Source organism: Lipotes vexillifer, unplaced genomic scaffold (assembly GCF_000442215.2).
Source record: "Lipotes vexillifer unplaced genomic scaffold, Lipotes_vexillifer_v1.1 scaffold216, whole genome shotgun sequence".
In the NCBI taxonomy this organism is placed as follows: domain Eukaryota; kingdom Metazoa; phylum Chordata; class Mammalia; order Artiodactyla; family Lipotidae; genus Lipotes; species Lipotes vexillifer.
The window spans coordinates 642,453-663,639 of NW_006779100.1; the positions used below are offsets into that span (position 1 = coordinate 642,453).

General features: G+C 42.6%; 1 protein-coding gene across 1 annotated transcript in view; it reads right to left on the minus strand.

Moving 5' to 3' along the window:
- PSMD11 (proteasome 26S subunit, non-ATPase 11) overlaps positions 1–21,187 on the minus strand; it is a 29,336-nt gene continuing 8,149 nt past the window's right edge. Inside the window, exons 3-14 of the mRNA XM_007452367.1 lie at positions 20,792–20,916; positions 13,682–13,753; positions 13,225–13,282; positions 11,259–11,453; positions 6,468–6,612; positions 5,465–5,525; positions 3,609–3,671; positions 1,681–1,806; positions 1,146–1,181; positions 830–881; positions 388–530; positions 1–268 (exon numbers count right to left, since the gene is read on the minus strand). Coding sequence (XP_007452429.1) covers positions 388–530; positions 830–881; positions 1,146–1,181; positions 1,681–1,806; positions 3,609–3,671; positions 5,465–5,525; positions 6,468–6,612; positions 11,259–11,453; positions 13,225–13,282; positions 13,682–13,753; positions 20,792–20,916 — 1,076 coding nt within the window. The 3' untranslated portion in view covers positions 1–268. The remainder of the gene's footprint in view (positions 269–387; positions 531–829; positions 882–1,145; positions 1,182–1,680; positions 1,807–3,608; positions 3,672–5,464; positions 5,526–6,467; positions 6,613–11,258; positions 11,454–13,224; positions 13,283–13,681; positions 13,754–20,791; positions 20,917–21,187) is intronic.

Here is a 21,187-nt window from a genome sequence, read left to right on the forward strand (position 1 = left end):
TAGTGTAAGCCTTTTTCCTTTTATTTAGAATAACCTTTTTTTTTCTTTTTTTTCTTTTTTTAAGCAATTTCCCCACTCCCAAGTTGGGCCAGTAAAGATTACATGAAAACTGGCACACCTATCGGCTGGAATACAGATGCACCAAATGAGGATTTAAAAACTTTCTGAGCGAAAAGTAGAACAGAAAGAAAAAATCTCCTAGCATTTTCCCCAAAGGTTTCACTCTCCCGCCACACACACTCTCCAAAGGACCGCTACAGATCCAACTCTGCAAGAGAAGACAGAGCAGTGTCAATCGGGGAAGCCGCCAAGGCCACCAGGAGGCTTTCAGTCTCGACAGGCAGAAGACAGCGCTGCCCGGGCCCCGGTCCCGGAGTCAGCACTCACCTATGTCAGTTTCTTGGCTTTGTTGTAGAGGGAATCCACTACTTTACTCATGTTCTGAATTGTTTCCAGAGCAGCTTCATAAGTTTTATCTACTGGGGGTTCATCAAAAATAATCAAGACACCCTCCCCCTGGTCCAAGATCCCTGCAGAAAACACAAGCAAACCCAGGTAAAAGAAAGAATTAGACACACGAGCATTTGAGAAGCAGCCCACTCCCTAGCTGCCTCACTTTCTCCAGAAAGGAGGGGAAACAGAAGTCATCTTCCTGTTCCATTCGTGCATGTTTATTACACTCTCATCACAGGCATAAGAGGGGCAAGGATCCCAGGGAACCACCAGGTGATACAATGGAGCATCTTCTTTCAAGATAAACAAGAGCATGATGCCTCTTCACCATTTCATCACCTCCACCAGCCCCCTCACCTGTATGACTGTTACTCACCATGAAATTTCTTGTCAAGAATCATCTGTGATAATTTCCTTTCCACGTCGGCCTAAAATCAAAGCACATGATTAAAGGGCCCAGCATCTACTAGTCAGAGATCACACTGACATGAAAGCCTTGTAAAAAAGGATCTTATGGCAAATGGTCTGAAAATAAAACAGCAACAGTGCATCTGCAGCTCTCAGCCCACGGTCCCCAGTCCCCACTGAGAAGCTTGGGAGCTTTGCAATAAGGCCCAGCGGGTGTAAAGGGCAGCCCCTCCACATGCCCCTTTCCCCATCCCTACCCTCAAGACAAGCTCAGGACTCCTTACCTTGGAGAGTTTGATGAGGCTAGATATGTGTTCGATCTAAAAGGAAAGGTAAAAAGACACCAACACTGAAAGTTTTACTTCTGCCTCTAATATCGGGATGAGGGTGGTGCTGTATCTTGAAATCCTGCCGAATGTCTCTACAGGGACAGATTCTCTTTGGCTGTGCTTAGGTCTCTTGTGCTTGGTCCATCTGCCTACCCTGCATCACTACAGACAACAAATACACTCCTGTCCCACACACCCAGAACAGAAAGCATTTACCACATGCACAGTGACTACAAAAGCTAGGAGGAGACTGCACTGAAAACAAGCAGGGGCAACCTCACCAGCCTCTACCCCACAGCATCCCTCTCCTTGACTCATTCCCTGTCAAGAAAATCGCAAGCTCTTGGGGGTCTCTTGCCCAGCAGGTACACCCTTGGAAGTGAGTTCCTATTCTGAATGGTTGTGGGAAGGGAGGTGGCTACAGTGAGGACACCTAGCCAGAAACCCCCTGCCACCAGAGAAGAGCTAGAGTCCCCAAGAGGGTTCTTACCTGTACTCGGGAAAAAGGCTCAATGACTCGGATCAGATTCTGTTCCAGCAAGTTATCATACAACTTGGCCAAGTGGGTGCTGATGATTGGGTCATCCCGGAGCTCTGCCCGGTAATCTGTCAGAGCCTGCCAAAAGAGCCGAGATTGGCACAGAAAAGGACTTGAAAGTCACGCTACTCGCAGCTTCCTAAGTAGTGTGCTGGCCCTTGTAACTACATGGTTGACTGTAGTTCTGGAGGATTTGGGAAGATGAAAGAACAGCCATGACTGAAGGCGGAAGAAAATGAAAAGAAGTAAAAGGTGGAGCCTAACCCTAGGCACCATCTTCCTGTCCAAAAGCCTCACACTGACAGCTCAAACCATGTAAGCCCTAAGAGCAGCTCAGCTTGCAAGCTAAATTCACTGCAAAAGCAGTTCTCAATATGTATTCCACAGAACAAATAAGGCCTCCATGGGGGCAGGAGGAGGGGGAATTCTGAGGTTAAGTAATAGGAAATGCTGAATCCCACAGCTAGCTCTTGGGGTTTTATAAGGAATGTCAGCACAGAAAACAAAGTACCTTTTCTAATTTTGTTTAGCCCTGGTGTTTCCCAAATATCTGATCACAGACCCTTTTTGTAATCCCTACTAGAAGTGTTCCATCCAAATTTGGGGATAAAATGATCTAGGCTCTTTGTTTATTTGTGTATGTGATTTATTTACCTTTAGTAATGTTCTCACAATATCCCAGCCTCATGTCAGCTGTGCTATAAGGTGTTAAGGGAAGCAAGCAAATCATGCCAAGTAAGGAAATGAAATTGGCAAGAAACCTCAAGGAAGATGATGAACCCTGGGGACAGTCAGAGAGCCACATGGTCTAGTTTCTGTCCATACTATTTTTCTTCCTGGATCTAGGTTTGTTTTTATTAAGTTGGTCATTATACTCAGACTAAGAGAGAGGCTCAGAAAAGTATAAGTCTCACCCAATTGCTTAGACAAGTTTTTCTCCCTTTCCAAACCTTCACAAACATTGAGTGAAAGGCACAGGAGGCAAGGCCAGCCCAGAACTTCCATCCTAAGGAAGTGTCTCTCAGCCCAGATGCACACATCAAAACTTCTCTTCTGTCCACAGAGGAGAAGCAGACCTGGCATTTCTGGAGCTGAAGTAACATCTAAGACCATGCTGCATGGTGCTTGTGTCAGACCCTGACACACATGAGCTGTGTGACCCAGGCCTCCTCTTTAAATTCCAGCTTCCCCAAGCATAAAATACAGGTAACAGGTTTGTTGTGAAAAATCAAATGAAAGGGGACTTCCCTAGTGGTGCAGTGGTTAAGAATCTGCCTGCCAATGCAGGGTACATGGGTTCAATCACTGGTCCATGAAGATCCCACATGCCGCGGAGCAACTAAGCCCACGTGCCACAACTACTGAAGCCCGCGCTCCCTAGAGCCTGTGCGCCGCAACTACTGAAGCCCACACGCTCTAGGGCCCGCGTGCCGCAACTACTGAGCCCACGTGCTGCAACTACTGAAGCCCACACACGTAGAGCCCGTGCTCTGCAACAAAGAGTGGCCCCCCACCCGCTGCAACTAGAGAAAGCCTGCACACAGCAATGAAGACCCAACGCAGCCAAAAAAAAAAAAAATCAAGTGAAAGAAGAATGACAGAACTTTTTGAAACTGACAGGTACTGTATATAAATGAGGTATGACAATTCCACAAGCTTCATTGTACAGAAGTGCTTAACTACTTCCTGGTTTTGATACTGTACTACAGATAAGATGTAACCACTGGGGAAAACTGGGTGAATGGTACATGGGATCACTCTGTACTATCTTTGCAACTTCTTGTGAAACTATAATCATTTAAAGATTAAAGAAAACTTTTTAAAGTGCTTAAATGCCCCTCCCCTCCACCAGTTCCCTACCAACCCAATATCTTGCTTACCTTTTCAAAATCTGCCAGTGATCTGTTCTTGCTAGCCTGAGCCACACATTTTAATGCTTCTGTCTAAGAATAAAGAGAGAAACAATGAAAGTGATCTGCACACTCACATCCCAACAAGTCTCATAAGGAACATGCTATGTCCACACAACTTCTGGCTGCAAGGAAGAACCTGCCCCACCACTGCTCTTCTTCAGAGGCCTAGGAAGAAAAGCTAGAGGAGTACCACTGTGTGCCAACCAGTTTCCCTTTGAAAGCTGAAGTGACTTAAAGGTACTAGGAAAGACGAAGTTTTCCAAAAAAGAGACTTTGATAAAGCATTCTCCAAAGATGACAAGCTAAAAGGGAAAATGGCCAGAGAAGTGCGATTTCCTCGCCCCTCCTCCAAGACTCCCTATCCCTACACCCCACAGAACCCTTCCTGCCCTCACACTTGATCATACCTTGTGCTTTATAAAAACTCATTCTGCTGGGCTTGGTGCAGGGCACAGACCAAGATTGACTTTCATTAAGCTTGAAGCATCAAAATTCTATGTATCATACTGAATGTTAATACCCCAGAGTGATGAAGGTTAACCAAGGGTTAAGGGGCAACTTCTAACTTTATAAAACATTATAAAAGGTACCCGACCAAGCTCTTAAGTCTCTACTCAGCACGAAATCTACAACATTCATCTTCCTGAGTGCCTGACTCCTGCTTGAAAGCCGTCATCAAGGAACAAAGGACCAGAGGGAACTCCTCTTGTACCAGCCTATGTACTTAAACAAGGAAGGTAGTGTCTTATACTGCAGACTTTAAAAATGATGCAAAGCTAATCGTTAGTGTAGTTTGTCTCCAGCATTTGTTCTATAGACAGAAAAATGTCATAATGAGAATAGCATAAAACCTAAAGCCAGATTAACTAACCCAAGTTCAAAGTCTCGCTTCACCATTACTAGTTACCTGGCCTTGTTCTGGACACTTGACCTCTCTTAGCCCACCTCCTCAACTCTAATTCTAGATATGATAGTGAGTCTTTCACTACAGAAATAACCAATATTCTTCTGGTCAAAACTAGGAGCTGATCTGAAACTTTTTCTGATGAAAAGCCAATTAGGGCCACTTGTATAGAAGGAAGAAATCATCTGTTGTGGACATTCTGCCAAAGATACAGTGAGATAGCCAACGTGTCTGTTGTTTAGAGACAACTGCATTTGAAACCTAGAAAGACTACTTTTACTTTACCAGTGATAATCAAGTAAAGTACAAAGTTATGAGGCAGACATCTGAGACATCATCTTTACACAGGTCACACTCTTACCTACTCAGGCATAAAAGCCATCACAAATAGGGCTACCAACCATCAAAGGCCTCTTCTTGACCACACCCAAACTCAGGACAAGAGTGGGAGGATACTGATAAGAGAAGCACTTGAGTCATCAAAACCTAGTTTCTGCACCAAGCAATCTGACCTCTCTAAAGCACATGCGCACCAGACCTTACCCGGCTCCACACTCTTAGAGAATCCAAGATTTCTTATTCCGCACATGAAATTTTCAAGCCAAGATCATGGTAGATACACTTTCCGGTCGAAGCTAAATGCAACCTAACTCACTATAAATGCTACAGTTCAATTCTGAGTTCTGTTACGTCCCTCAAACCACCCGATACCCACAAGAGCACCAAACATTGACTTTTCAGGCCAAGAAGTAACAGTACAGGAAATATACCGAACGACCTTAATGAAAAGAAGAGGGGGGAAGAAAGAATGAAGAGCGGAATGGAGACCTGAAGAGCACGGTCTCACTGAACACCATGTCTAATAACACGCTGCCTCAGAGTGAGCAGAGATCAGAACTGCAGTCAAGGCATACCCTACCTGCCTCCCCGCATACCGAAGTGCAAGCTTCCCGCTCACCAAGGCCTGGACATCTTCTGGGCTAAAAGAAAAATACATACTCGGTCAACTGCTCCAGGATGTTATGCTTCTAAGCATATGTTCAGGCAAATATCTTTTCCTCTGAAAAGGCTCTGCCCACAGAGGTAATCAGCCCCCACCCCTAAACCCATAGGCCTCTCACACCATAGACGCTAGGCTTTCTCCACTCTGGGCTCAGTGCTGAAAAGCAGGACAACTCAACGTTAAAAAGAAAACCACACTGGGAATTCCCTGGCGGTCCAGTGATTAGGACTTGGCGCTTTCACTGCCGTGGCCCCGGGTTAAATCCCTGGTCTGGTCAGGGAACTAATAACCCGCAAGCTGCACGACACAGCCAAAAAAAAAAGAAAGAAAATAAAGCCACACTGAACCTACCAGAAGTAATAGACCCAATAGGCAAAATGATACATATAAATCAAATCCCAGTATAACAGATCTTTCAAAACACAAGCCCTGTTTAATCCCAAGATCCAAAAAGAATCCCAGTCAGTATCTCATTTATTCCAAAAAAGAATGTGGAGTAATTCTGTAAATCTTTAGAAAAAGATCTAGCTGTCATACTTGCCACTGTCGCCTTTTCAAACCTCTCCCTAAACCACTCCCATTCTGGGTGGCCCATTGGCTGGTGCTGGTCTGTAAGCCATTTCCTGGCCCTCTGTCCTGTGCTCAACAACTCTTCTGGACAGAATTGTAGGATGAGGAGAACACTCAGAGGGGCTGGGAAAGAGATTTCTGAAATCTGTCTCCCCAGTTCTGAAAGACTAGCAAGGAAAAGTGCTCTGGATTACCTTCAATCCTCCCATTCCACCTCAATCAGCCCCATGAGGTGGCAGCCGCTGCTTCCGTAACTGGCCAAAGTCCCTGCCCAAGCCATCTCTGCCATGGCAGAAAATCTTAGATGAAGGACCTGAGTTCTCATATCCCAAAGTTAATGTGCACCTACGTGTTGAGCATGATTTTGCACAGCAACATGTACTTCAGAGATGTGATGGCCTTGGGGCTATCGATGGAGTCATAACCCTCAAATGCCTCATAGAAATATGAGTATGCAGTTTTCCAATCCTTCTCCTCTGCTGCATGGATAATACCTGGGCATTGAAAAGAAAAGAGTAAGAACCATATGAAATAATAGAACCATAAAATGTCACAGCTGGGAAGGGCCTCAAAAATCTATCCCAACCTCATCTACTTATTGATGAGGTCAGGAAAGAATAAAGGACCTGCCCAAAGTCACTGCCATCTAGTGGCAAAGCTGGGATTAGAACCCAGGTCTTTGGCCTCCCAGTTCAAGTCACCTTTCCAATATTAATTCCAAAGGAGTTAGAGACCCAACAAAAGGGGATCCTAAAAACCGCATATGGTAACAACTTTTCACACCACCACAGCAGTCCTGCTATCCATTGGAACCACTAGAAAAGGCCACGTTTACCCTCCATGACATTACCTTCACGGGTCAGAAAACTGATGCAAACATCCCTCCCTGGTCTGCCCAAATTACTAGTTTTAATAACATCAACCATTTCTTTAAGATAGCTTTTCTAAACTTGACACTTTTATAAGTAAGCAGCTTTCATGAGGGAGAAAAAGAAAATCCAACCTCTTACAGTCTCATTTCAGATACTGGTCATTTATAGATAGATGCGATCAGTAAATGGATTTCATGTAATGCCAAATCCATGAACTTAATTGTACACAGTTAAGCAGTATTACGCTACACTTATCTGACCAGTTCTCTACTGTTTAGAAGTTGGGATGCTCCCAATAAGCCTAACTTTGACTGAACCTGCTATTACTTCCAACCTATGCTATCACGTAGGATGACGTGAAAATTAGTTCTTCCTAGCTTGGAAGGCAACTAAGCCCTAAGATTCTGTGTATCCGTTCTAGCCCTGCCTCAGCCACATCCATTTGTTTACCACAGGGCTTCCCAACTTTTCCACATCAAGGTACACGAATAAAGTATTCAGCACACTGGAGTAAAAGGATGAAACTGCTTACACATGACCCCAGGGGATCACTGTTTCAGACCACCCGTCACATACCTGTATGCCTGGCATGCCAGTTGGGAACTTATGAATTAATAACCACTACTGAGTGATATGTGCCAAACCTACCCAAAAAGCCTCCTGTTTAGAGGCTGAAGGATTCAGGTCCTTCTCCTACTACTGTTCTTAACTACAGAGGCCTGGAGAAAACCCACCCTCCTCTGTAGCCAAGGAGACCTCCCTCAAAAATACCCAACAGACTACTAGCACTGCCAAATTAAATGAGACAAATGCCCATTTTCCCATTCTTCCCAGTCCAGAGCTAGAATAGACCAGACAAAAAATAAGACTGATTAAAAAAAGAAAAAAGTAAAGAAGAACTGGTATACTGCTTTCCAAAACACATTAGCAAATAGAGACCACATTAGGACTACAAGCATCACAGCTGGCATAGGACATTTATTATTTAAAGAAACAAAACACTAGACTGTTACTCATTCAACACATATATTAACAAGGGCCTACCATGTGCCAAGCACTGATATAACTACTATAGAGAAAATAAATATGAATAAGGCCCTGAAGGAGCTCAGTCTCACAGTGGTCATCAAATCAGGAACAAGGAGATTAGTACCATAATATGTACCAAAGAATATACCTTTCATAGGGAAGTCCAAAGTAAAGAAGGCACTGAAGAGGGTTTATAAGGCAGACATGTGAGCTTGATCTGGAAGGATGCATAGGAGTTTGCCAAGGGGAGAAGATGGAAAGGGGAATTCCAAGCACAGACGACAAAATATATAAAGGCACAGGAGCAGCAACACATAAAGTCATTTGGTGACTAGGACTGAAAACCAGAGATAACCATGAGAAGGATGTCTTCTTTCTAAATGCACTGTTAAAGTAAAATAGCCTGGGGATAATGGGGAACCATTGGAGTTACATGATCAGATCTGTGTTTCCAAAAAATGACTTTAGGACTAGTAAGCAAGATGGACTGAGAAAAGTGACTAGGGGCAGTTAGATCAGTAAAAGACTACTCCAGTGGTCCGGTGGCATTAGTTAGAGCAGTGATTGTAGAAATGGAAAAGAAAGAGCAGATTTGGAGACAGACTCAACCTGATATATCAGAAGAAAGAGTGACTGAGGATAACTAGTCAAGGGAGGAGAACCAAGAAGACAACCTGCCAAAGAGGCGTGGAGTGCCCAACACTGTCACCCCCCAAACCCCACGGAGGATAGAGAGCAGTTACTGCCTTTCAAGGAGTCAACAGAGACAGCAAAGTAATGACATTCTTTCAACTTTTCCAAGAAGCCTGACAGAAAAGGAGAAGACAGCAATTTACAAAGGACAGAAGGCTGTGCTTTTTCAGCTGGGGCCCTTCAAAGACTGAGAGGAAGGCCGCGGGGCTGGGCATGGCGGCAGCAGTGGGCCCCGGGGCTTCAGCAGTGCGCTCAGCCAGGCCCCCTCCCACTCCCCTGCCCCTCTTGTTCACACTCCCCTGCCCCTCTTGTTCACACTCCCCTGCCCCTCTTGTTCACACTCCCCTGCCCCTCTTGTTCACGTCCCCCCAGCAATGAGGGCGGCACCGATGGCGATGCCTGGGAGGCTGGCAAGGAGAGGGAAGCTGTGGGCAAGAGGAGGAGCCTGGGCTTGTTGGCCACCACCTGGCTCACCTTCAACAACATCACCATGACCGCGGGGTGGCTGGTACTGCCTATTGCCACGGTACGTTTTTATATGGAAAAAGGAACACACAAAGGTTTATATAAAAGTATGCAGAAGACACTTAAATTTTTCCAGACATTTGTCTTGCTTGAGATAGTCCACTGTTTAATTGGAATTGTACCTACTTCTGTGCTTGTGGCTGGGGTCCAAGGGAGTTCAAGAATCTTTATGCTGTGGCTCATTACTCACAGTATAAAACCAATATAATTTTTTTATCATCTTATATCCTGTCGGAGTTGCTGGTAAACTTCATACGATACGCGACATAACGATATACGCTGCCTTACCACACGTGAAGAAAACAGGAACGTTCTCAATAAGACTTCCCAATAAATACAATGTCTCCTTTGACTACTATCATTTTCTTCTTATAACCATGGCCTCATGTATACCATTGTTTCCACAACTCTACTTTCATACGTTACATCAGAGAAGACAGGTGCTTCATGGAGAGGTGATTGTCGAAAAGGATGATTAAATGATCCCTATAACAAAGTGCTTTTTCCAGAATAACCAGGATTACTTGAGTCCAAGTTATAATAAGAAGAATAAACAGCTTGATGAGAAGAAAAAAAAAGACGGAGAGGAAGATCCAAGTGGAGACGAAAAACTAGACTTAGAATTGAAAAAACTAAAGACTTAAAAAGGACAGGTAGGGGCCTCCCTGGTGGCGCAGTGGTTGAGAGTCCACCTGCCGATGCAGGGGACACGGGTTCGTGCCCCGGTTCGGGAAGATCTCACATGCTGCGGAGCGGCTCGGCCCGTGAGCCATGGCCGCTGAGCCTGTGCGTCCGGAGCCTGTGCTCCGCAACGGGAGAGGCCATAGCAGTGAGAGGCCCGCGTACCGCGACAAAAAAAAAAAAAAAAAAAAAAAAAAAAAAAGGACAGGTAGAAGGATCATGCTTGATAATGGGTAAAAATGAACAATGATACAAATTCTGGGGAGGAAAGAGAAATAAAGAAGGTTCACATAAAAATGGCCTCTATTTGCTCTGAGAAATAAGATGCAAGTTCATCTCTTGACCATGAAGAAAGAACATAATGAAGAGTAGTGGCTTAAACTGAGTGCCGGTATTTGGTCAAAAGCAAGGTACTGTGTGATAAGAGCTTACATTCATCATCTCATTTAATCCTCACTCCCATCCTATGAGGAGGTACAATTATTTATCACCATTTTTCAGATGAGCTGAAGAAAAATTTTAAGTAACTTGCCCAGTCACACAGCTAGAAATTTGCAGAACCAAAATTTCAACCTAGAAAAGTTGTTTTCTAGACTTTTTTCTAGAGCTTCTGCTTTTAACCTGAATCACAAAACATGCCATTTGATACTTACAATACCTGAGAGGCAAGTATGATAACTATTATCTCCCTCTTACAGTTTTACATGGAAACAAAGATTGCGAAGAGGTAATACCAGGTAACACTAGTTAGTCCTCTGACTCCAATAATGCTCCTTCAATAATGATAATAAGTTATAACTAATAAAAGCTGCTGACTACAAGAAAAAGTATTCTGTTGCCAATCCATGGCCTCCTAGCCCCAAAATTCACACACTCCATCAGAAAGCAACCCACTACACTCGACTGAAATGGGGGGTGGGGGGGTGTCTTTCCTCAGCCTAGATCTGAGCCCCTTTAGAAAAGTCCAACATGCTTTACAAAGGTCTCCAAGTGACAAGAGACTTGGGTTAGTCCAATTCTGGAGAGAAGTGCTACCATTCTGAGTAAGTGACTAAGATGGAAGATAAGGGAGAGCTTTTTAAACCTAAGTGAGACCTCTCTAGGGTGTTGGCTCTAACAATCAGTTTGCCTGGTCAACCACAGATTAAGCATGCTCTTAATATATTTTGGGCAGTTAACAGCAAGGGAAGAGGAGGGGGGCAGCTAGTGAGAGACGTAACCTTCCATTGGTTTCTCTGAGGAAGCTTGAGCCAGAACAGCCAATTTTATTCTCCAGCCCCAACCCCCCAGTCCTTTCACCTGTGAGGTAAGATGAGCTTTAAGAAAACATGGGGTGTTACCTGACTGCATATCCAAGGTGGCCTGCAATTTAGGGGGGCAGTAAATGGCATTTGCTGTGGTTCGAGCAGAGGTTAAGGCAGCTCGGGCTTTTGGCAGGTTGCTCAGGGCATGGTATGTTTTGCTTTCTAATAGCTGTACTTCCACCAAAAGGGCTTTGTCATCCATCTTTTTCAACTCCCGCAGCAACTGAGAACCTGGAGAAAGAAAAAACATATACCCCCTTTGTTAGCCATAATCTTAATATTTTAATACTGTAATATTTCCCTCTCACCCTCATAAGAACACTCAGGATAAAGAAACCTGCCTGAACTCAAAAAGAGGTTATTTATTTGCAAGATTTAAATTTTCTGCTAATGTGCTATCTTCCAAAAGAGAAACACAGATCTCTTTGAAGGCTTTCTGCACACAAAGGACATTACAGCTGAGAATCATGTAAGTTTACTCCTAAGTTTTGAATACATTGGGAATCCCCACCCAGAAAATGCTGAAATTACTTATCCAGTTCAGAGAGACACTTGATCTCACTCTCTTCCTGTCCAATAATCACAAGACTACATCAGAAACACCAGGCACTAGGGTTGGTGGGGGAAGGAAAGAGCTTTGGATATACTAACACTCTCCAAATACATCTTCTTCCCCCTGCTCAACATCACTAGTTTAGTCATTAGGGAAAATGTAACTCAAAGCCAAAATGAGATACTACTTCACACCCACTAAGATGGTTAAAATTAAAAAGACAGACAATATTAGGAAATGTTGGTGAGGATAAGGAGAAACTGGAACTCTCCTCATACATTGCTGGTGAGAATGTAAAATGGTGTAGCCACTTTGGAAAACAGTTTGGCAGTTCCTCAAAAGCTAAACAGTTACCATATGACCCTGCAATTCTACTTCTGGGTATATTATACCCAAAAGAAAAACATGTCCACATAAAACCTGTTCACAGCAGTTATTCATAATAGCCAAAAAGTGGAAACAATCTAAATGTCCATCAATTGATGAATGGATGAATAAAATGCTGTACAGCTATACAATGGAATATTATTCATCAATAAAAGCACTGCTATACGCTACAACACAGATGAACCTTGAAAACATTACGCTAAGAGAAAGAAGCCAATCAAAAAGACCACATACTGTATGATTCTATTTATGTGAAAATAGGCAAATCTACAGAGGCAAAAAGTAGTTAGTGATTGCCTGGGAAGGTGGGCAGGCAGAGATGATGGATGGGGAATTAATGGGAAGAGACAACTAATGGGTACAAGGTTACGTTCTGGGGTGATGAAAATGTCTGAAATCAGACAGTGGTGACAGGGGCACAACTCTGTGAATACACTAAAAATCACTGATTGTACATTTTTAAAGGGTGAATTTTATGGTCTGTGAATTATATCTCAATAAACCTGTTATTTTTTGTAATGCTACTAGTTGTTTGAACCATATGAAATTTCCATTTTTGCAGGATAAGAATTGAATATTGGCAATTTTTTCAACTTAATAGATCATGAAAGCCGTGTTCTTCCATCTGGGGAAAACAGTCCAGATGTATCCACTAATTAAAAAAAAAAAAAAAAAAAACAGCAGGCAAAGATTTCACGGTGTTTAAAAGACAAAAGGAAAAGCCTTTAGTTGGCCCACTTCAGGTTTCCTATGTATTTGCACCCAGTTAATTTCTTGATATTTAAAATAGATTTTAAGAATAATTATAAACAGATACAGTAGATGTGATAGTAAATACGAGCAATTTGACTCTTTTGTTCTCTAAAGTTGACAGTTAGTTTCTTAGAACTTCTAAATGGCATTTTTCCATGACAGATTCAGTAAATATAAGCCACACTAAATCCTTCTTAGAAGTAGGCAGAATATAAATTATTAATATGTAACTAGTAAGAGTAGCCAGGTTTGGAATACATTCATTTAGCCAGCTACAGATGCCTTACTAGCTTCCACCAGCTTACTTACCCAAATGCAATGCTTCCTGGTACCTCTTGGTATCAAAGTACAAAGACACCAGTCTTGCCTAGGAAAGAGAAAAGGCATTGACTGACGGAAAGGGGAGGAAAAAGCCAAAGAAAGAAATCAAAGATTGACAGTCACAGAACTGTTACTGTTGAATATTCAGGTCCTGATGAAAGCATCAAATTCAGCCTAAAAAATCATCTAGCCCGTGATATTATCTCCTATTATAGCCAGTGATTGACTAAACCACGTTGCTGCTTACTTTTCTGAGCCAAGCAGCAGGTCTGTCTCAAAACTTCAACCAGAGCAATTCTCATGAGTGGGACACTGCTACCAATAATTTCAGGCGCCTGGATAATACAAAGTTGCTGAAAATACTTTTGATCAGGATGGTATTACTTATATGCACAGTCCTTCAAATGCCTAGAGATCTGAAATCAGTACTAATGTAGGCACATACCTCCAAAGCTTGGCGTAAGAAAGTTCTCTTCTCTGATTTGGCCCATTCGATGCACTCTAAACACAACTCGACCTGCAACAGGGAGAGACAGTACGTGCAACATTATGCCTTCACGTTCTTCCCACAAGCCTTCCTCTGGAGAACACCTTTCATCTCCTCCTTACATACCCATGTTTACTGTCTCAGAGGCATGCCTTGATCGCCAGTATCTCAGTATGTAATGATTATAGCATAATGGAAAATCAACTTGGCTTTTTACACACAAAGTATCTTTGTGCTTAGATTGTGTTCCCTTGGAAAAGAGCTTCATCTTCAAGATTCCTCTTCTACTGTCCCAGGAGGGACCCAGGCTACATACATAGCGCTGGAATGTAGATTTCTATAATGGCTGAGAAATATTTAAAGCAGAAATCTCTCCCTGAATAGTAATAGTAATGTGTTCATGTGACTATATTGGTCATAAAGGGGAGAAATTCTCAGCCTAGGCACAAGTGTCTTACTCCTAAGAGTTGCTTGTAAGACTCAAAAGGCCCAGCTGGCTTTCCCCTTCCAGATTCTAAGAAGTGCAACCAACAATTCTCATCACAATACAGCAAACTTAGCTTGTACTAAAGGAAGTAAAAAGAAATGAGAATTAGCCTAACACTTTAAGGGGCTTTTAAGCTTTCTTTAAAGGCACTTTGAACCCCAGTTCTATATGCTACCCAAGCAGTAAGGTACCATGCAAAGTAACTAACGTAAAGTAGTGTTCTATGCTAGATAGTCTACATGCCATAGGTACCCTTGCCATAGTAGCTCTGACAAGTATGTATTAAGAGCTTCAGATATTGTATCACTTCTGTTACTGCGAGTTAAGATTCATAATCAGAGCATAAAAAGAAACTGAGCTTTCCAGAGAACTAAGTGCTAAAAGAACAGGTTTTTATGTAAATCCCAATTTCTCTTAAGAGATGTTACAAGGAGTGAAGAGTAAAGGGACATAATCCAAATTGAAAGACCTTCTGCCTTTAGATAAATGGATGACATTACATGGTATTTGGAGGATTCACCAGTAAGTCAATGAAATCTTTATAATTCACTGGAGCCCCCTAGTGGCTACTTAATCCCCAACTCTACACTCAACTGCCCTCATACAGTAAATTCTACAAAACCTAAAATAAAAGCAAGCCAATCACAATTTCACAGTTTTGAGTTTTGTTCTGAAAAGCCAAACTCAAAGTAATATCTCTGTTCATGACATGAATGGAACTGCAAATATTTTGCTGAACGTTTTTAGCAACAAGAATAAAAATCTTCAGTCCTACGTGTCTTCGTGGGTAAGAAATGCTTACCATCAGTTTTACCCAGCAAGCTTTTTTAAACAATGCAGAAATGAATGCCAAGGCTCCTGATCCAGTAGTCTGGAATAAAAGGTTGGCCACTCTGATGTATATCCCTAATTAAGAAACACTGAGCTCTACTCTAGCATCTCAACCTGTCCTCATTTCCCTGACAGTCCAGATGTTAAGTGACTCACCCAAGGTCACGTATTCAGCTGTTGGGACCAGAACTTGACCCTACCTCAACCCAGCCTTAATAAACTCAGGTCAATACAGACATTTCTCCTACAGCGGGGAATTTGTATAACATGAACTTCCTATCTGTTATCAATTACAGGGTACATGCTTTGCAATATCTGGGACTATAATTGGTGAAACCAGTGCTTCAGTTTTAAGAAAGAATTTTAAAGACCACTGCCCTTGCTACATAGCTTGAGAGGTTTTGTCCTTTGTTAATGCTAATGATGACTGATAAAGGGGATAAGAATACACAAGAAGCCCATGCTTCCGGAGGAAGCCCTACTTGAGTACAAAAGCTTGACACGGTCAAGATTAGGTATTTTTTAAGCTTTAAATAAATACACTTAACCATTTTTATATGCTTTTATTAACTAAATTCCTAAGGAGAAAAATTAACTACCATTCTAAGTCTGAAATTCTCTAGCACAAACTCCCTTTTTTCCCTTGAAATAATTGTTTCATTAACAGGATTTTTGATGTAAGGTTTCTTAAAATGTCCTATTGTGTTTTAGCTGGATAGACTATACCAAAAAATGGCTTCCCATAGAAACTGCCTAGAGATCCCTAGAAGGTAGAATGAATTCTGGAATTTCAGTTCACTATTTGGCAGGGATCTGGTTCACTCTTCTTGCCCCTCTCTTCACCCCAACTCTCTACTCCCCTCCCCTTGCTAACCACCCCAATCCTCAGTCCCCCACCCCACCCATATAGCCTCACTTCCTAGGCTCTAAACTTTAGTACTGCAAATGACCAGAACCTAACCTGAATCATATCAGCTTTCGGAATACAGCAAGCTGAAGATTGTTCTGTAGATCTGACTTATGGTCAGTCCCCAAATACAAAAAGGCAAGGAAAATCCCCTTCCCCATACTCTTGGTGTTAAACTCCCCAATACTCTAGTTCTCGGTACCAAACTCCCCCAAACTCCTAGCTCTCTTAACAATGTCCTAACACTTCATATTTTGCCTCAGGCCTCAATAGTACTCTGACGGTGATCCACCTATGACTTGCTCCTCTATCCTTTCCCATTAGTTAATCAAAGAATTTTAAAAGAACCTAGAATTTTCCAAGATGAAGAAGACTATATCCAATTTCCCCAAGTCAGAGGCCTTGAGTCACATAGACAAATGTAGTAACAATACCCCGTGCTTATATCTCAAGTCAATAAACTTAAGTCTTAATTCAACAAAGTATCTCCTGAGCACCTACCATCTGGAAGGCATAATCCATACATTCCCTCAACAAATACTAGTTATGTAGCTTCTCTGGGCCAAACTACTCTAAGTGCAGAAGATGCAGCAGTTAATAGGACACAGTACCTATCCTCATGAAATTTATACTCTAAGTAGGAATAAGTAACACAAATACGAAGAAAGCAGAGCTAGGTATTTTAGATAAGGTGATAACAGAAGGTCTCTGAGGAAATGAGATGTAAGCAAAGACCTGAAATGATGTGAAGAAAAAAGCCGTGTTAAGATCAGGCTGAGAGCGGGACTTCCCTGGCGGTACAGTGGTTAGGACTCAGTGCTTCCATTGCAGGGGGCACAGATTCGATCCCTGGTCAGGGAACTAAGATCCCACAAGCAATGCAGTGCGGCAAAAAAAAAAAGTCAGATGTATAAAAATGCCCCAAAGCTAGAACAGTTTAAAGCTAAGGCAAAAGGCCAGTGTTACAGCTGTAAAGAAAGTAAAAGAAAGAATAATATGGTAGGTGAGGTCAGAGGCAGCCATGGTTAAGGAATAGCCATGAATTAGGAATGAGAAAGACACTGTGGTACTACAAGGGATATAGGGCTTCACCTGAATGAGACTATATTACAGTAAATAAAATAAAGCAAGGGACTTCCCTGGTGGCACAGTGGTTAAGAACCCACCTGCCAATTCAGGGGACACAGGTTCGAGACCTGGTCCAGGAAGATCCCACATGCCGTGAAGCAACTAAGCCCGTGCTCCACAACTACTGAGCCTGCACTCTATAGCCTCAAGCCACAACTACTGAGCGCATGTGCCACAACTACTGAAGCCCATGCACCTAGAGCCCATGCTCCACAACAAGAGAAGCCACCGCAATGAGAAGCCCGTGCACCACAATGAAGAGTAGCCCCCACTCGCCACAACTAGAGAAAGCCTGCGTGCAGCAACAAAGACCCAAAGCAGCCAAAAATAAATAAATAAATTTATTTCTTTTTAATTTTAAAAAGGAAAGAAAATAAAGCAAACGTTCAGGTAATCATCATACAAGGCATAATCAAAAATATAACATGTGGGGCTTCCCTGGTGGCGCAGTGGTTGAGAGTCCGCCTGCCGATGCAGGGGACACGGGTTCGTGCCCTAGTCTGGGAAGATCCCACATGCCGCGGAGCGGCTGGGCCCATGAGCCATGGCCGCTGAGCCTGCGCGTCCAGAGCCTGTGCTCCGCAACGGGAGAGGCCACAACAGTGAGAGGCCCGCGTACCGCAAAAATATATATATATATAACATGTACAAAATATAATGTGGATTACTGAAGAGTTAAGATCACAGTGATATCAACAAGGAAAGATTTCAGAGAAGGTGGTACTTGACATGGAACTACAGAAGGGAAAGGTACTATCATGAAGAGTGTACAGGACTTGCTCAGCAAGTATCCAACAAGGCTGGCATGTTTGGTACACTTCATAGAGTACTAGGAGATCAGACTGTCATGCTAAGCTGTATTGTAGAAAAACATGTAATACCTAATTCTGTAGGCAACAGAGAGTCACTGAAGGCTCAAGTTACGGGTGAACAGAGAGGGGAATAAAATGTTCAGAGGGTTACTTGGTGGGGATATCTCTCAAAATGGTGATACGAGGCTTTTGCAGTAGTCTAAGTAAGAAATAATTTGTAAAGCAATTATACTCCAATAAAGATGTTAAAAAACAAAAAAAGAAATAATTAGAACCCACTGTATATATCAACAATACCTCAAAAAAAAGAGAGAAGAATCAGAACCCAAACTAGACGGCAGCTGTACATAGAGAACAAATATAAAAAGAGGTGAAGAACAGAGATTGAAGAAAGTTGCACTGACAGAATTTAATAAATGGCTGGATGTTGATGTTGCCATGTTGAGTTTGAGGTGCAAGTAGCACCATGTGGATGATTGATAATTTATTCCAAAACAAGCAAATAACCTATAATCCACAAAAATTACTGAAAGAAGACCTGCTAAGTGGATTAAGACTCTCGCTCTTGATAAAAAGCTAAACTACTGTGACTTCCCTGGTGGCACAGTGGATAAGAATCCACCTGCCAATGCAGGGGACACAGGTTCAATCCCTGGTCCAGGAAGACCCCACATGCCACAGAGCAACTAAGCCCGTGCGCCACAACTACTGAGCCTGTGCTCTAGAGCCCGCGAGCCACAACTACTGAAGCCTGTGTGCCTAGAGCCCGTGCTATGCAACAAGAGAAGCCACCGCAATGAGAAGCCCACGCACCACAAGGAAGAGTAGCACCCGCTCACCACAGTTAGAGAAAGCCTGCACACAGCAACGAAGAACCAATGCAGCCAAAAATAAATAAAATTAAATCTTTAAAAAAAAAAAAAAAAAAGCTACACTACTAAACATCAAAAACAAAAGAAACCAACAGCTGTTACTCAGCACTAAGATGACACTGACAATAAAATGACACAGTACCTGAGAGTGTTTCCTTTCACCCTAAGATAAGGAAGAAAGGTTTCTAGTTGACAAAAAAGTAATGTGCAATGAACAATAGCAATGTACACACACAGTTAAAGGGAGGGCCTACCCAGACATGGAATACATGACAAAGGCCAGTAAAACCCACTAGCCAATTACAGGAGAGCACTAAATTATGACTTCAATAATTTGGATAAAGGAGTAGAAGTGATCATTAAACAACTGCAGTTCTATCCAGAGTCAGCTCTACGTTATGAGAAGGAACAAATTCCAAGACTTCAGTGTCAAAGAAGCAGCTTGGATAATTAGTTTTTTCTGCCTAAAATGTTCCAAGTAACATTTATTAGTCTGTTTCAAGCTAATAGTTATTGGTCAGCCCATTCTAAGGCACTTCCCTAGCAGTCCAGTGGTTAAGACTCCATCCACGCTTCCTCCAATGCAGGGGGCGCGGGTTCGACCCCAAGGTGGGGAACTAAGATCCCACATGCCGCACGGCATAGCCAAGGAAAAAAAAAAAAGAACAAGGCATCCTAATTCCAACAAAAGATGGGGTGTCGCTTTTTCATGAGAACAAATACAATTTTTTTAAAAATTAGGGTTAGATATAAGAGTAGTACCCCTTAGAAAAATCACTTTTTCTTTTAAATTATTCATAAAAATAATTTTAATGCTTTGGTTCAAAAGGCAGCTATCTACATATCTATTTTTGTTCTACTGTCATGAAACACAGTTCTCCCAGAAACAAATGAATTTGAAGAATTCACTACAGATGAATTTTCTACAATGAAGTTAGTTTATGGTGTTTAAACTAGGTTTCAAAGAATCATTAAGGCAAGAAACCAGATTTTACAAAATGGTTTTTGTAAAACCATTTTACATGATTTCAAAGTGAGATCCATATGTCCTAGGTTTCTGAAGCTCCCCATTATTTACTCAATATGCCACTAAGCCCCTTCATATCTTTTACACCCACAGAGGCTATGGCAAACAATGATATATATATATAAATAAAATAACCAACTACCAATTCCTATCCCTGCCTTTATATCATCTGACATTTTATATATTTATTACCTGCCTTCATCATTAAAATATAATTCTCAGGAGAGCAACAACTGTATGCTGTTACAAATGAATCCCCAGTATCTATAACAGTGCCTAACACATAGCAGGCACTAGTGAGTGCTGATCAATAAATCTACAGAAAAGACAACTATAGTCTTCCTACAAACAGATTCAAGCAACCACCATATACCCTGCTTGAATCTGCCACTTTTTACAGAATGAATTTTAACTTTGGTAGCGTCTCCTTCTCCTGAATTGCAGACAATACAGCTACCTTTGAAGAATGGGAAGAGGCTCAATGATTCCATAAGAGGCACTCTTCAGTGCAGCTCAGGGTCTAGTCTGAACTCACAGAGGACATGTACAGGTATACCAGTCACTTCTGCACACACAAGACAAAAACAGATGGATGCTCACCCCTCAATAAAGGCATAAATGCGGTACAAGACATGCCAAGAAGGGATGCCACAAGACTTAATTAGTGCTCACAAGGAGCTTTGTGACACAGAATGAAAGGTACCACAGACACAGAAAACATTACAAAGGTGTGGCAATACAATACCTCAAAGACAAGAATCAGTTTGTGACCCTGATGTAATGAGGATTCCAGGGACCACTGACAATCTCCACTTACAAAGCAAAGCATGGAACAGACCCAAAGTATCAAATGCCCTGTAACAAAGAGAAACTGACATGATAAGTCCTGCGCTGTCCTCCCAGTTGTCCCTTCCACATTAGTACCACAATGCAGGCAGGCATTTCTTTCACTGAAACAACACTTTGCTCCATATTGTCTACCTTCTGTCTTTAAAGTAGCTTACCTCCTGTCCTGTAGCTGCTTCCATATCAAGAAACAGATCAAGAAGAGATCGGACCAGACGAGCTGCTTTAGCCTTGCTGATGGAATTCAAGAAGGGTCGCACATACTTCAGCAGTCCTCCAAGCTCTGTGTGGAAGGCAATTCAGACAGGAAAAAGTACACATCAATATTAGGGACAAAATACCCATTAAAAAATGACCCAAGGGCTTCCCTGGTGGCGCGGTGGTTGAGAGTCCGCCTGCCGATGCAGGGAACACGGGTTCGTGCCCCGGTCCGGGAAGATCCCACATGTCGCGGAGCGGCTGGCCCCATGAGCCATGGCCGCTGAGCCTGCACGTCCAGAGCCTGTGCTCCGCAACGGGAGAGGCCACAACAGTGAGAGGCCCGCGTACTGCAA